The 16,747-nt window shown below is 39.0% G+C and overlaps 1 protein-coding gene across 1 annotated transcript in view; it reads left to right on the forward strand.

Moving 5' to 3' along the window:
• ARFGEF3 (ARFGEF family member 3) overlaps positions 1 to 16,747 on the forward strand; it is a 186,102-nt gene that overhangs the window by 76,517 nt on the left and 92,838 nt on the right. The window contains exons 6-8 of the mRNA XM_029224180.1: positions 8,351 to 8,473; positions 11,745 to 11,787; positions 13,933 to 14,011. Coding sequence (XP_029080013.1) covers positions 8,351 to 8,473; positions 11,745 to 11,787; positions 13,933 to 14,011 — 245 coding nt within the window. The remainder of the gene's footprint in view (positions 1 to 8,350; positions 8,474 to 11,744; positions 11,788 to 13,932; positions 14,012 to 16,747) is intronic.

Consider the following 16,747-nt stretch of genomic DNA (forward strand, 5'->3'; position numbering starts at 1 on the left):
GCTAGGAAGTGATAGAACCAGGAAGCGAGACTGGTCGGTATGACTGAACTTTTGGTCTTTATACCCTGTAGCACGTGCTGTCATAGTTTGGTTGTGGAAGGGACACTCACAGGGGCCCTTACACTTGCCCCGTGGAAACCAGTGGTAATTCTCAAAGGGGCTACCCTTCCCCTCATCCAGACCATTCCCAGGCGTGAGCACCCTGCAGACACAGTGTTGAAGTTAAACTAATCTTGCCTTTTATCTTTAAAATAGATCTTTTTCTTAAGAGAATAGTATGCCTCAGTTCACCACCAACAATGATTAAAGATCAGAATTAGAGACAGGCTTATACAAGTTTGCATAGGTTCCTGTATAAGGCTGACTATTTTCAGTAGTTACTTGATTAAACTTTGACCTCTCTTTACCCTCCTGAAATGAACTCTCTTACATATGGGATACTTACGGTTGCAAAGCATCAGAGGCCCTACTTTTATGTTTGTGGTTCTCTTCAAAGGCTGCATATTCAAATCACCTGGGAAGTATTAGCAAAAATAAGATGCCTAGGGTTGCCCTAGAAATTCTGAGCTTTTTGGTCTTGGAGGGACCTGGGCAAACAAATTTTGTAAAGGCCTCCGGTTGATTCTACTGCAGAAGTCAAGTTGAAAATCACTGCTCTGATAGTTACTGTTCTCTCCAACAAGCTGTGTTGTAAAACCATATTGAAAGGAGCTGTGATGCTCTAAAGCCTCAAGTGTGGTCCACTTGGCAGATGCATGGCAGCACCTGGGAGCTTGTTAGAAATGCAGGTCCTCGGGCTCCAACCCAGACCTCTGATAAGAAGCTGCCTTGTAATAAGATACCCCGTGGGATGCATAAATGTATTAAAGTTTGAGAAGCGCTGCCACAAGTGAATATTGGTATAATCCCATTAAAATGAGATCTGAAGATAGTGTTTTTCTGGGTTTATAGACCTAAATCCCAGGCAAGGTCTGTCATGCCTCTTTGCCATGGCTAATCGAGCCCCCTTCACGAAGTAGGGATGCCCACACAGCAGCAGAATCCTCTCAATGGTGGCCCCTAATAAGTACAAGATTTTGACTCTTCTAATTTCCCTTGTCTTTCATCATCTTCTCCTGCCAAATCATCTCCATGTTTTCTCCTTCCCATTTGTCATTGCTTGATATATATCAAACATATTTCTTAAAACGCTTTAATGGTTTAAACTGCCACAGAGCTATCCCACTGTTCCTTCTGAGTATGTGTTTCCACCAGTAAGGCCCTGTCAACCTTTAAAACCATAGCTCCTCCCCGAATCCATATTTATGTAATCTGGCATAAGACGAGCATGGAGTAGATCTATTTATATGAAAAGCATAAGAACAATTTATAAATATAAGCTTATGGATCAGTAGTTACAGCTGTTAGATTATTAAGTGCATTATGTATGCATAATTTAAGAAAGGATAGTAGACTTATTGGAAATCATTGTTTACTTCAGATACACGTGATAGGTATAAGTATTTTTCTTACATTGCCTACATTTTATTTTTCCTCAGATTTGCAAAATAGCTTAGAACCTTTTGGGTTTTCACCATAGAAGTTGCTTAAGAAATACTTTTTCATCAACAGGAAGCATTAACTACAAAAGAGTTATACTGCCACAAAAATAATGGTATTCTGTAGACATAGTGAAACCCAATGATTTTGCAGGTTTTTGCATGTTCTCAAGTGCTTTCTACCTGCTAATTTAGCCTTTGAAAAATCTGCATCTCTATTTTTAAAGCAGGACATTTCAGCCTAAAAATACCACTTAGCTCCTGGAAACTTTCTTGGTTGTAGCTGAATTTCTCATAAAAATAAGTCTTTAACTTCAAGAAAAAAAATCTTTTCTCCTATTGTCACTTTTGATATAGCTAGGGAAACAATTTATAAAAAGACCTTAAAGTAAATCATTTAAAACCCCTGTGGAAATGTTGGGAGAGAATCCACACACTCTCTTCTTTCTTACTCCGTCTGCATTGACTGTTACTCAAGAATAGTGTTTACCCTGGAACCTGTTGATCAGGAAACGGGATGTGTGCTTAAGTATGAAAAATGAGTCTGTTTTCCCAAGGTACTGCTGAAACTATAAAAGGATCATTAAGCGCTGAAAATGTAAATAAGAGGGCAGCCTTCATTTGTGTGTCTAACTTTAACTTGCTTAATTAAACTGCAATAATGACAGTTTTTCAGAATAGGGGCTTCTATGATGCAGGAGGAATAAATATCAACCGAATTTAGAATTGGACAGTTATGAAATATCCAACATGTGTTTTCTGTTTAATTTCATGAATTATCATTACTAAAACTCTGTATGGATACAAAATTCTCTTCATTGGTTGAAAGCTGGACGCTTAGTATTTCTCCTACTATTATGCCCAAGTGAGCAGATGTGTTGAGTGTTCCGAGGATAGTTACCTTAACGTAGGAAAAAGCTGTCGAAGTAAAAATCGCCAAGGCCTTGGGAAGAGGTAGTGCATAACCAGAAGCTCTGTGAAGCTGATTTGAAGATGGTTAATGATACTGTTTCATTGGTAAGATTTGGAGCATATTCTCATGCTTGCTGAAGGCTGCTCTATGGGATTTTTCTAAGTGAGAAAGCCTTGTTTGTAAATGTGTATTTGCTGGTTTGATCTTAGTCATGGGAAACTTCCAGTCTTTGATCCTGTGGCATGTTATCAAGTTCAAGCAGAGTCTCTCTCAAAGACCTTTTTTTTTTTCTTTAAGATTTTTACTTTCAGGAACCTCCCTTTTTTACTCCATCCATCCTCCATCCCTCAATTCCAAAACAGTGGTTAATAATGGTAGCTACTGATGGTTGAGTTCCTAGGGCATGTCAATAAGTATTGTATTTTCCACACATTCTCTTTTAATCTTTCCCATAACCAAGCTATATAAAGAATCCCAGAGAAAGGGAGGTTAATTTGCTTGCCCAGTGATTTTAGGCCAGGAAAGCCCAAAGGTGGATGGGAGGGAGGGGGTCTCCAGGCTGGAGTCTGATTGCACCCACTCCACTTTCCACATGCTTCCTTTGTAAGTAAGCTCCCCCCACTGCCATCTAGACTTATTTTATATTGATTTGTTTATAAATAAAAAACAATATTGAAGAAATATTTTTTTTAGATATTCAAATCTAGGCTTTTTATATTTCAAATATGTGCTGTTAACCACTATGCTATACTATTGCTTCCTGGCTACCCTCAGTCTTAGAAAATGTTAGTGAAATCTTGCCATATTAATATAGCAACTGACTGATTCTTTGGATTCTTATCCACTTTGGACCTTTACCAAGGCGTTTAGTTAGAGAATGGCTGTATGGTGGTTTTACATGTAAAGCAGAAGTGTTGATTCATTTTACTTTTTTTGTGACCGTAGATTCAAGTGACCATCGGGCATATGCCACTTTCTTGGGTGTCTTTACATATTGATACTCAGTTTGTCTTTTCTGAACATTACGTTATCCTCAGAGGATATGGAGTTTAGCAATAGTTCCACTTGTTATGCCAGGGAACTTAAAAAACACTGAAGCTCAAGACCTGCTGCCAAAGATTCTGATGTCACGGTTCTAGTTGTCACTAAAGTATTATTTTAATTGGGCTGACTTCTCTTTAAATATTCAGTGATCCTTTTTTTTTTTACTCTGATGTGGAAGCATTGTTTCTGAGCCATACCTCAAATAAAATATTTTACAATTAAGGAGCAGATAGTCTCCACATATAACCTGGAAAAAGAGTACACAGATGACTTACTTGGTCCATTTATCCTGGAAGCATCTTATTTGTCTTGTTCTCTTTAAGACTGGGAGGGGTAGCCCCACCTCCTGGCAAGAAAACCAACCAAGGAAGCTGGCCCATTAAACCAGCTGAGGCTACTGGATTGAGGAAACCCCATTCTAAGGAGCTTCTCCACTTTTCCTTCCAGAAACTCTTTCTTTCCTTCCTCGTGGGCCAGTCTCTTTGCTGACTCTGGTTTGACTCCTCTAAGGTGTCTGTTCTTTGGCTACTTACTGCCAGATAGGCTTTGAGCGAACTAGTCCTTTGCAAGACATTCTCCACTTTCCTTTGACCTCTGGCTCTTGAAGAACTTAGTTGGAGTTAGAAGACACATTGAGCAATGCAGAGATCCCCTCTACTTCATTTTGGGTTGGTTCACTGGACAGAGGCTAGAGTTTGGTAGACCCTGTGTAGACAAAGCAGAAGGCTCTGCCTGAGTAGGTGCAGGCATTGATGGGTTGAGGGGTCTTAAGCCATTTGAATATGCCAGCTGAAGCCAGGAAGAACATGGAGGAGGAAGAAGGAAGTCCCAATGAGTTTTCCGTAAATGCCTGGGCACTTTAAGAATTTCCTTGTAAGTTGAGATTCAAAAGGAAAACCAGCAAATTTCCCTACCCCAGCATGGGATCAGATTTACTTACACAGGTATTTCTTAGGAATAATAAAACAACTTCAGTTCATTCTGTCTGTGTGTATGTATGTGTGTGTGCCTGTGTGTCTGCATCAACAGGACCCGTTTGATGAGGTGCCTCCTGTCACATACCGTTACTGCTGTTTACCTGGGAACGGCAGAGCCACTGAGCTGTCGTCACGATATAACAGGGTTCAGACTTACAGTGGTCATCAAAATTTCCTTTGGTTCTAATGTGATCAGCAAGCATTCATATAAGAGACATTTCTGCTTTCTTGTAGCTTACTTAATCTCTGATCCTTTCTATTTTTTATCACCATAAATTGTCATCTCCGTAAAAATTTTCCAGTTGGAAACATACTAGCTCTTCCCTTTATAGAACTCATTAGTCAGTACCATGCACTGTTTTAACGAAGCTATGCCACTAACCCCATTCAGATAGGGAAGAGAAGGTAAATGCACAGTTCAACAAGTGAAGGTCATACGTACTTTGTAAAGCTAAGCAAACTTCTACTGTGGCAGCTTCTTTAAAATTTATTATCACTTTGGTTAACGTATATTGAATCTCTGCTACATTCCACTACGCTGCTTCATATTTAATAATAGTAATTACACCGTGGTTGTAACCTAGTACTGTTATTTATCAGTCTACTGACTCGGTGATACAAAACTTGCTTATGTATGGCTTGCAAACTTGTGTTTTCTTGTTCTTGTTCCTTCCTGCTTTCGGGGTCTGTTCTGCTTCATTAATGATGTATGTTTTTGCCCTCAGTTGTGTCTAGCATGCCATAAAGCTAGATGTCCACAAATGCATGAAATGATCAAAATGTCCCTTACGAAACTCCTCACTGCCCTGTGTCTTCGTGCATTCCCTGGCGATCAGGGGCCTGTGGCTTTTCACAAGGTATTTGACTTGCCCTTTGAGCCTCTGGCAGAGGTGCAGGACTGAGGCTTTTTAAGTGTCAGTTCTGCACCACGAAAGCAAAGGGCATGGGGAGACAGAACTGATACAGGGTATATGAAAAGAAGAAACTGATAAGCTCCTTTTCCAGAAACTCAGCCTGACTTTGGACATGGTGTTCTCTGAGCTTCTCTGTGTCAGTGTGCTCATCTTAGCACTGCCCTGAGGTATAGGAAGAAAAACATTCACAAAGTGAAAAATCACTGGTCTTGAATTACAATGGTCAGGTTTATAAGGGGAAACGTAGTTCTGCAAACCTTTCGGATTTACCAATTTATTATTAATATAGCAAGTTAAAGGAACTTTTCTTTAGAAGATGTCAGGATAACTGATAAAGCATTTCTTTCTGAGTACCTAAAGAGAGTGATATTATCAGATACATGATCTTTTTATTTTTTTTCCTGTTTTTTGCGGTACGTGGGCCTCTCACTGTTGTGGCCTTTCCCGTTGCGGAGCACAGGCTCCGGACGCGCAGGCTCAGCAGCCATGGCTCACAGGCCCAGCCGCTCCGCGGCATGTGGGATCTTCCCGGACTGGGGCACGAACCCGCGTCCCCTGCATTGGCAGGCAGACTCTCAACCACTGCGCCACCAGGGAAGCCCCATGATCATTTTTATATTTAAAAGGATACCCTTTTGTCATATTCCATATTTATACTCCCAACTTTAGTAGAATGAGATCCTTAGGTTAATCTTTTTTTTTTTTAAGCAGACTAAACATGCCTATCTTTTCCCTTAATAAAACGCCTCTTGCAATAAGTCATTTCCAGTGTTGTACGTGTAGTAATAGCACCTAAACATTAAAAATGGTGATAACGTTAAAACTCAAAGAAATGCATTTGTTACGTGTGAAGTTCATCTGTTTGCAGCACTGTTTGTGTTGCTTCAAATCCAGTTCTTCATGGGTGCTTTCTTTCTTGGGTCTAAAGGGACTGATAGAGTTTTTTAAGCAGGATATAGATGGCTCTCAGTATTCAGGAATATCATGTTTATGTTAAGTGTATAGTTCAGCTCTCCAGATAGCTACTCTCATCTTTAGTGCGTCTAAGGCTTAAAATTTCCCCTTAAATTTATAACGTCAGAGCTTAGAGATTTAAAGATCAACAGTTATAAAGATTTCTTGGGAGAGTATAAGATTTAAAGAAAACTGTTAAATCCTAAGGTATAAATAGTATGAGTGTGCCTGGTTACACTGTGGAGAATTTGATTTCATCAAAGTGAAATACTTCACTCAGATGTATTTTCACAGTTTTTAAACTATTTCATCACATGCAAAAGTAAAAGCCTTTCAAGATTAAAACATGTTTTTTTCTAAGTATGTATAAATTGTACCTTCAGGTACATTATAATCCACGATTGTTTAAGAAAATGAATTTAAAACTGATATACCCTAAATGGTAGTTTGAAAAACAAATATTTTGGAACTTGTTCTTATTTTTTAACGTAAAATGAATTAATCTAAGCCAACTTCCAAATACACTGTTGAGTTTTCAATGCTCGTTTGGAATATTAAGCATTCAATAGGAGATAAATTAAACTGTTAGAAAATATTTACTTTTACCTAGTTAATTTTACCAAGAAGGTTATTATAATGGGGCCCGGCAGAAAGGTCTAGCTTAAGCAGTAGCAGCAACAAAGGTTAACATTTAGTTTCTCTCTTGTTTCAGTTATCAATCATCAAATTAAATTTGCCATTTGGGTGAGAACCCTGCATTTTCCTTGTAGATAGTCTTGGAGTTACTCCTAGAAAAATAATTTAGGTACATTAAATCCCCCTTTTTTTCTTTTTGTGGGACTAAATATGCTTGGAAAATGGAAAGGATAACATATCTTATGCAGAGGAAAAAGTGGGCAAATTTAAAGCATGCATTTATTGTCAATGCCCATTCCTATAGCTTCCAAAGGAATTAGAGGCAATAAAATCTGAAAAGTCATTCCATTTAACATCAACATCATCATCAAATGAGAGATTTTTTTTTTCCCCCAAATTGGGACTTCTCCATGCAGCAGCCATCAGGGAGTCTTCTCATGTTCAGCTAGACATTCAGACTCACAAGACCCAACTAGACCACAACTGGCGTTATGTTATGTTCACTTAGCAGGATATAGGACAGGAAACAGAAGTAGGTTAACGGCAGGCATTTATCTTTCACAGGAGTCCTTGCTGCAGTCCAGAGGCTAGTTGCTGGCTCTCAAATGTCAGCTTAGGAGCAAAAAGATGAGAGCCACCTTTGTGGGTACAGAGTCACCTTGGCTTAGCCTCCGCAGGTTTCAACTATGTAGGAACCAATAATCTGTAACAACTGCATGAGCTCAGCTGGCAGAGGTCCCAGAGGGTGTGATCAATGACAGCAGTCACCCAGAGAAACTCCTCACCAGGTTTTTATAGTTCGTTCACAGTTCTCCGAATTCAGATGCAGCTTAGTAATCGGTGGACATTTCTACCCTAAGCCATGCTGCCTAGTGACACAGCTAACTGTCCCACTTTTATCAGGTTTCCAAAAGAACACAGCTGGAGACTTAATCCAAGGTCAAACTTGTTTATAGAGGAGAAAGGGTTTCATTAACCCTTTCCGCGCACTTCATAACTCAGGAGTTAAATTCTGTTCCTGTTTTGTCATGGAGAGAACTTTTCTTGATTAATTTCTAGCCACCTGAGTTTGTTCTAGGTAGAATTATTTGGCATATCTAAAAATCACTAATTTGCATTCTTCTGTGATACTCAGAATAATAAGCTTCTAAGAGTGATAATCTTTAGGGAAAAATTACTTTTCCTATATGATTAAAAACAAATTCCCAGGGATTTAAAATACATATTTAGTAGTACTCATTGACAACTAGTCTTAAATCAGGCTGACTTTCTATTTAAGAGAGATTTAACATCCTCTCCAATGAATTCCAAAGCATGTTGGTAATGAACTGATACCTACAGATCGTGTATGTTGCTGTCTTATTTCTTTACCAGGTGTGCATTGAAACATACATATGTAGCTGTCACCAGCGTAGTATAAACACTGCTGTGCGGGCAACTCTCAGTCAAATGCTGAGTGACTTGACTTTACAGTTACGACAAAGGCAGGAGAATACGGTGAGCCTCTCCGTACCCACACGTTCATCCCGGTCTTGCCAGTGTGTCTGTGTAACCGCATGCTAAGTGTCCCACGTCCTATATGCTTTCCCCTCCCCCTGCCAGGGCTGCTTCCTACTGAAACATTAGGAAGGGCTGGCTTGGTTCAGAAGAACATTTATTTATATAAATTAAACTCTTTAAATGTGTCTTTGCCTGTTTCACTCCAAAGCTTGGAGAGTTATTTTTCCTTATGGTTTCGGTCATGTTTTTAGTCATTAATGTAAAATTCACTTTTCTTTTAAAATCATGTTTTAAACATCTCTGATTGAACAATTTTATTTAAAATATTTTGATGTATTAGCAAACAAGTAAATTCAGAATTAAGAAAAATTACTAGCAGTTAATTAATTACATGCTTTGAGGCTTGGTGTATATGTTTCTGTTTATGAAATAAAAGGCTGGGGCAGGAGGTTTCCTTCACCTGCTGGTGCCATCGGAAAAAGCTGAATTTGTCTTCTCTCTGTCATCAAAGCCCACTCGAGCTTTTTGCTCTAAACTTCAGCAGTTTGTCTAAAATGAGCATTCCTGGGAAAAACGTAAATGTGATCAGCTTCTTGTATATGTTATCTCCTGGGAATGTTAATTGAGGAGATGATTCCTCTTCAAATTTGGTGTTTTAAAAAAAAAATGCCTCTAATAATTCAGATTAAACTTCTTTTAAAATCTGCAAGAAGTATTCCGAAATGAACACTTTATGAGTTATTTTTTAGAATAGGAAATCTCAATGGCAATCCAGAATATCTCAGAAATTAATTTTACAGAAATGAAGAGTTCATTTCTAATTTTTAACTTCAATTATTTTATAATTTTTAGAAAATCATGGCGTTGAGTGAAACCTTAGAGATTATCTGGTCAAATTCTTTTATTCCCCAGAAAAACAGCTGGGGAAGATGAAGCCCAGAGAGATGAAATTGAAATCTAAAATTAATGAGCATATCAGTGAAAGAGCCAGAACAAAAGCCCTAGTCTCCTTACTGACTCCCAGTCCAGGTTATTAATATGCAGTCTGGCAGCCAGTGTTTTTTTGTTTAAATCCACTAATCTGAAAAAACAAATACTGATTTTCTTTTCTGTTTGCTATATCTAAAGCCCAAGTTTTTATTAAAAATGGTTTAAACTTGAGATATTTTTATTATATTAGCTTACTCTTTGTTAAAAACTATTTCATTTATACTAAGGTTTTGCATATGACGGTATAGATACATTAGTTTAAAAGAAATTCAAATCTATAAGCAGAAAGCATTAAGAGAAAGAAGTTTCTTAATGGAAACAAAGCTAAGATGTTGAGAGTCCTGATACTAGTATATTATCATGTTCCATCCTTGCTAAATGGCAACATGATGGGAAATACTATAACACTAATGCTTTAAGATGAAGCATTTAAATGAAACTTTGTAGATTCAAAGAGATTTCGATTATGATAGTTTATTTCATTATATTTTTAAGTAGGAGAATTTGGGGTTTTAAGTAAAACGACTCAGCTTTTTAGCTTATCTTGCTCTTCTGTAACAATGGTGACAGGTATAGTTGTAGAGGTTTGGATAAAACTACAGGGTTGTCTGCCTCTGTCCTAGGTACTGTGTGGCTAATCAACCTTCTGGTCCCCCTCATCACTGACCATCTGGACTCACCCCATCCGGAGGCAAGATCCCAAACGAGATAGAAAATGAGTGTTTCCTGTTAATTTCCTTTCTATTACTCATTAGATCCCTGGAGATGTTTTTGTGTCCCAGAAAATCATGATTCTCAGGATGCTAATATTTGAAGCACTTAGGATGTTTAGTAGAGAGAGACATAACTTTTGCCACCTAAGAATGGTTATTTTAAAAAAAAAAAGCTATTAAAGGGGAGTGGTCCCTAGGAATGGTGAGGCGAACTCTAAATAGGATGCATGTTCTCCCATGGGACGCTTAGCATTACTCGCAGAAGACGTGTGTAATAGTGCTTAGCATGACCCATCACCGGAAGGACATCATGGGCCATCTCAGAATTAGAAAGACTTAAACAGAGTGGAAAGAAAATACATCTAGAATGCCAAAAGCTTAACATGAAATGTATCTTCAACTTAATGTCTAGCCCCTCCCAACCCCTACTCCCAGGGCAGATTACTCAGTTTGATTTTGTAGCCTCAGAAACCCTGAGTTATTATCGAGCTTTATTTTTGAATTCTTTCGATGACAAAAGCCATTGTTAAATTGTTACTCATTTTAAAAAGAAAAAAAATGCCACATGTAAATATTTGGGGGGGGGTAGGTGGTAGTGGTTCTCCTATCCATAAAAATGATTCAGATGGATTTCCTCCAGAAAATGTTGTTCTGAACTTAATATTTATCCATGTGCTGAGCTGTAGGCACTAACATAGCATTTCCCAAAACGCTGTAAAAGTTGCTGAGCTTGCAAATTTATGAACACAGAAGAGTAGAAATACATGCCTGTAACAAGTTTAAAAATGATCAGTGCTATGCTATGATTTATATCTGGTAGTTAATTGGCATGGAAATGCCTTCTGTTGATCTCCCAATGCTAAGAGGTGGGGAGACTGAAGGGTTGCCTTCCTGCTCTCAGCTCAGTAGTCACTGAATTATCCCTACCACGGGAAATAATCTTACTACCAGTAAATGTCTTTTCCTTCCTATTCTCCCTTCCCTCCAGGTTCTGTCTCTACCCTGATAGTTCTAGATCTACTAGAGATGGCCTAGAGGGTCAGTCTGGTCAGTCAGAAATTAATACACTCCCCCATCAATTAGGAATCTGGTGCTTCTGACCCGCAGTCATCTTGGACTTGTATGTTGATGTCCAGGAACCTGATTCTTTTTACGATTAAGAATCTGTATTCATTAGGTGCCAGTCAGAGTGCAGTCTGTGACCTTGGGACAAATTGTTTTTTTGTGCAAAGAGAAGGCACCTGTTTAGGCAGGTATTGCCTCAGGTCATAGCCCTGCAGCATCCCGGAATGATCAAGTGCACGGTGGGCCTTAAACTTCCAGGGGGTTGTGGACTCTTGAATGAGTTATTTTTGGAACTGATAACTCAGTTCAGACATCACAGCCTTTTCATAAGTACCATGAGTAATGAAATGCTATCAAGAGCCGGAGGGTGCGCCTAGGTAAGTTAGCAGAGCCCAGAGCACTCAGATGACACTTTGTTTCCTAGAACTTTCCGTTGTTTAACAGTCGGGATTTTTCTTGCCTGAATCTCCTAATTGTCCTGTGTGTGTCTCCCTTACTAGATAATTGAAAACCCGGATGTACCGCAGGAATTCAGGAGTCAAGGTATTGGATTTGATTTCTGTGCATTCAGTTTAAAAAGCCGATGTAAAAACACCTACTATGTGCTTGGGGTGGGGATGTAACGCTGAGTAAAAGCTCTCGGGTTAGTTCCCCATTCTCCTTGGAGGCTCTGCTTAGCTTTAGTCAGCTGTTGTTTCCTTCTGTTCCTACACCCTCTGCCAACCATACTTGTCCCTGCTCCAGCTGTGTCAAGGAAATTAACTCTTTACACACCTTCCTGCTGGAAGCTAGTTTTTGTAGTTACATCACTCTTCATGAAGTCAGGTTCATTATTTCACCTGAAGGGTATTTGTGAAACACCAAGTTTTTGACATGAAAAATGAGTCACCTCACAGGAAAGGACAGACAGCCCAGTTTCAGTAGCAGGTGAAATCAAGGTAAGGAACTTTCCTTCTGACCCACAGGACAGGAAAAAATAAAGGTCCGCGTACAACAGACAAGCACTTTGACTTCTTCAAAATGTTTGATGGTATTGTTTTCTGAAAGAGATATGAAAAATTCAAATTATCTGATTGAAATGCTGAAATATAATTTTTATTTTGAATTTTATTCAGTAATTTTTAAAATGTTGGAAAAGATCTGCTTTTCTTTGATATTTTTGCCAGTTAATAATGGGGAAAGGGGGGGGCGGGGTAGAGAGAAGATAAAAAAGACCAGGGAATGAAACAGAGAGAAGGAAGTAGCTAAACAGCCACAGTTAGAAAAAGAATAAGTGAAAGAAAAATGACTGCTTTAAGTCATTTTCTAAAGCATCACATTAGCATGTTGTTTTAGTCACATCCTCCTGCATTCTTGGGCTGCAGCATCCTTTCACCTTTTGAAGCTCTCAGTGGTATACTCCAAGATTTTCCACCAGTCTCTTCCTCTTTTGGCTCTTGCAGTTGCCATAAATGTCTTCCTTTAACGTAGGATGATTTTATAAACTAAAAAAAGAGGTCAAAGTCCTCTTGGTTAAGGATGCATCTTTAAAATCTATATCAGTAAAAAAATTGATGGACTCATTTGAAATTTACCTAAAATTGAGTTTCAAGACTACTTGGGGGTTTTATTTATTTTAAACTATCTTTTATCATTGTACTTTATCATTTCTCAATTTGTTCCTGCATTTAAAATATTAAATTCTGAGGATCAGCCATTTATCATTCCCTTGCCCTCCTCCAATTTTATTTTTATTTTCCTTCTTACACTCTTGCCATTTTTTCTCCATCTTCTCTGACCTCATGGTCATTCATTCATTCATTCATTCATTCTATACATCCATCAAACACTTGGGCACATTTGTATAGCTCTCCACAGGTTTTTATTTAAAAAAAAAAAGCAAATGCTTCCACTGGTTACTTCACTTGGCCTGACAGAGCTGGGACTTCATTATTATTTATCGCATCTTGCCGAAGGCTAAACTGAAGCTTACCCAAGCTCACACAGTCAGCAAACTGTGGACCAGTACTTGAACAGATTCCAAATTTCAGCCTTTTTCCAATACACTTCGGTGCTTCTGTGGGAGTTTTGTTGCTAGATTGTGGACACAAACATGTTTGAAAGGAAAATTTTTTCTGACCGTGGCTGTTGCTCCTTTAACAGTGAAGGCCACGTACCCTGAGGATGCTGGACAAATAGCTAAAATAGGTGAAGATGGTGACTAACTTATTTTGCCTCCTTTCCCTAGTTTCCTAGTATGAAAAGCCCATCTTTCTTCCAGGCCACCATATTTTCTCTCTCTGGGATACAGCTCAAGTCTGCTCAGGAGACCCAGAAATTGAAGAGGTCAGAATAAGGGATACATGTGTAGCCTGCTGGCCTAAATATTGATAAAATTGTTATCGATTGTGTTGTTCCTTAAATTAACCAGATCTTTTTTGTTAAGTGTGAGTGAATTTTACTTAAAATGAATAGTCTGTTATTTCCTTCCTGGACTGTCTTGAGTGTTTTACTTTGGAAAGGACTGATGGGATAATCAGTCCTTTAATTCTTTTCTGTGACCCTTTTGGTGACCTGAGGAAGGCTCAGCATCTGAAAATCATCTTTCCAGTCCTGAAAGTATCAAAAGCAGAAGATGGGAAGGACTGTTGAGGAAGCCTGTAGTGCCCCCTGCCGATGTCTAATGCCTGTCACCTCCTCTGTTTGAAGGGTCAACAGTAGAGTCCCTCTGTGATGACCTTGTCTCTGTGCTCACTGTTCTGTGTGAGAAGCTCCAAGCTGCCATCAAGTAAGTGCCTTCAACACTGGTGCTCTGATTCGTTAACGGACTATTTCTGAAGTAACTTTTGCCTGCAGCATCACTTAAAGTTGCAGAGCATAGGGACAGTGGTTCCCACCACCCCGTTGGTGTTCACTGAGCAGTTCACTGTCTTTCCTGAGACATGTGTTCAGTGATCTTGGGCAAGCCCACATGACCAAATACAATTACTGAAGGATGTAATTTTCTGATGAGAAAAAGGGAAAACAATACCTTGCAGAAGAGTTAATCCCTTGAGCATGGAGGTGAGTGGAAAAAATGTTGGCTAAGAGCTAGTTGATATGAGGGCTAGTCCTAACCTGGCATGTCCCAGGACTGTGGCTCCAGGTGAGCCTTCTCATCCAGCTGTTGCACCTTCCTCCTCTGCTAAATGGCCAGGTTGGGCTGTGTGATCTTTTCTATTTCTTCTAACATCTCCTGAACCTGTGAGCTCACACACCTATCTTTAAAAAGAATGTGTTATTCTGATTTTTATATACTTTTCATTTATTTGCATGGCAGTTTAATCAGTGATATTAGTTCATTTGTGACATCCACTGCTCCAACTCTCCATGCAGTAAGTTGATAACTTCTGCATCTGTAGTAAAGACAAATCATAAAAAGGCCAGACTTTGCCAAGGTGAGTTGAAAGTCTCTACCAGCTACATATTATAATTAACTGCAACATTCTACAACATGGTAGGATTCTGAAGTGCCCTTTGAGTTGGGAAAGACACATTAAACTATTGTTACTGGTAACTAGAGTAATTGATAATTCAGAAAACTTTTGCTTATAGAATTTTATAGGTGGTAATGAGCTACGAGAAACTGTCCAGTTGCAGACATGAACGAGCTCTCTCACTTTGCTGGAAACACAGCAGAAATTTGTTTTTGTTGTTTTTGTTTCTTCATAAACTCAGGATTATTTTTAAGCTAGGCTTAAAACTACTCTTTCAAAGTTGTTGCCGAATAGTCTCTACTTCAATTTATCTATCATTCCTCCAGGTCACCTGCATATTTTAACCAAATTAAGCTCAATTTATATCAGGCACTAAAAAAATGAAGAGATTTATTTAATACATAGGTAGTACAAACCAAAACGAAATAGCGCTTAACTTCTTCCACCCCCCACCCTCAAGTTTCTCCCACCCCAGGACCCTAGGCAGGCTGCAGGTATGGGCATTATTTTTCCCTCGGGGGGAATGTACATGGAATGTACCTGGCTGCTCCCGTGCCCCACTCAGGTCCCCTCTTCCTGACCATGGAGAGTTGGAGCAGTAGGGCTGGGATTCAGATGAGCATCCTGACCTGTAGGCTCTAACCCTAGCCACGGTGACCCCATCTATAGGGACCCCGTGCTGCCTGATTTCTTTGGGACAGTCCCAGGCTGTGCCCGTTGTGTATGATTACAATCACCCTCCTTTACTCTCAACAGTGTCCAGGCTGGGATAGGTTATATATCCACTCTACCCATCCATGCCCGGGGTTTAGATCTCTTCCAGTGCTAACTTCTCACCACCCCTGCCCAGTTCCCGTCCATCTTGGCAGAGCCAGCTGTTAGAGCTGGAATATGTTTCTCATTGGCTTGTTTTCTTCTGAGAGACAATCAGAGTTTAATTACTATTGGCTCAACTGCAATATCTTTGTTGGATTACCTGGGATAAAAGCCCCGTTAGGCCCCTTACTAGCTCTTGACTTTGGGCAAAGAGCTCAACCACCCTAAGCTTATTGATCCTATAATTAATTATTATTAGCACGTTATAATTTTATTATGTTATAATAATATTTATAATAAAATAACATAATGTTAATTATATTTGTAATATAATTTTAATATTGATATGCTTAATGATTATTCAAAATATTTTTAATTTGCATTATAATCATTATAATCTAGTAATATCTATAATATTAGTAATATAAAATATGTTAGGGTTTTTGTAAGGATTGAATGAGAAAATTAACCTAAAAGACTGTCAGTGCCCACCAACCCAAGATCACCAGGAACATCTGAGGTTAACAGAATTAGGGTTATTAACTTGCTGCAGTAGGGGAGCCTGTACACTATGCGAGCGATAGGACATCCAGTAAAAGGGTGGGTGTTAGGAATTGTTATAGGATTTGAACCTGAGTTAGGTAATTTGGTGCGGATTAAAGGAATTGGGGGTTCTGTTCAAGGACTGGCTACTGTCAGAAAGCAAGGGGCAATTCTAGCATTGAGCATCCTAGTTTTCATCTAGCTGACAAGAGGGCCAGATGGGAGCCAGAGTTGTCACTGGAGAAGCAGCAGGAGTCACTTACAGGGGAGGATAATATTTGGTCATTTTTGTAATTGTACAGATTTTTTAAAAAATTTCTGTTCAGATGTGATTGCCAATTTGCTTTCATCTTGTTACATCATCATTGTGGAGAGTCCTCATCTGATGTTAACATTCTGTGCAGTTGTTTCTCTTCCCCAGGGGAACACACAGCTGGCTGGTAGCAACTAGTAAGATGGCTGTGCCAGCTGTCAAGGATTCTTCTTCTTGGCCCACCCCTTCAGGTCTTAGCCTTGTCGGGGAATAAAACAAAGACCACCGAAATTTTGAAAAACTTAAAGGCTATGTTCATTACTGTGCTGACAAGGGAAAACTAATAAACTATTTTTTTCTGAGTAGTTTGCTAAGGGAAAAATCTAAAATTTTTAAGTGCTACAGAAGTGCTAATAATAGTTCATGGTAATTATGC

Source organism: Monodon monoceros, unplaced genomic scaffold (genome assembly GCF_005190385.1).
Source record: "Monodon monoceros isolate NGI ecotype Baffin Bay Population unplaced genomic scaffold, NGI_Narwhal_1 Super_Scaffold_15, whole genome shotgun sequence".
Taxonomy (NCBI): domain Eukaryota; kingdom Metazoa; phylum Chordata; class Mammalia; order Artiodactyla; family Monodontidae; genus Monodon; species Monodon monoceros.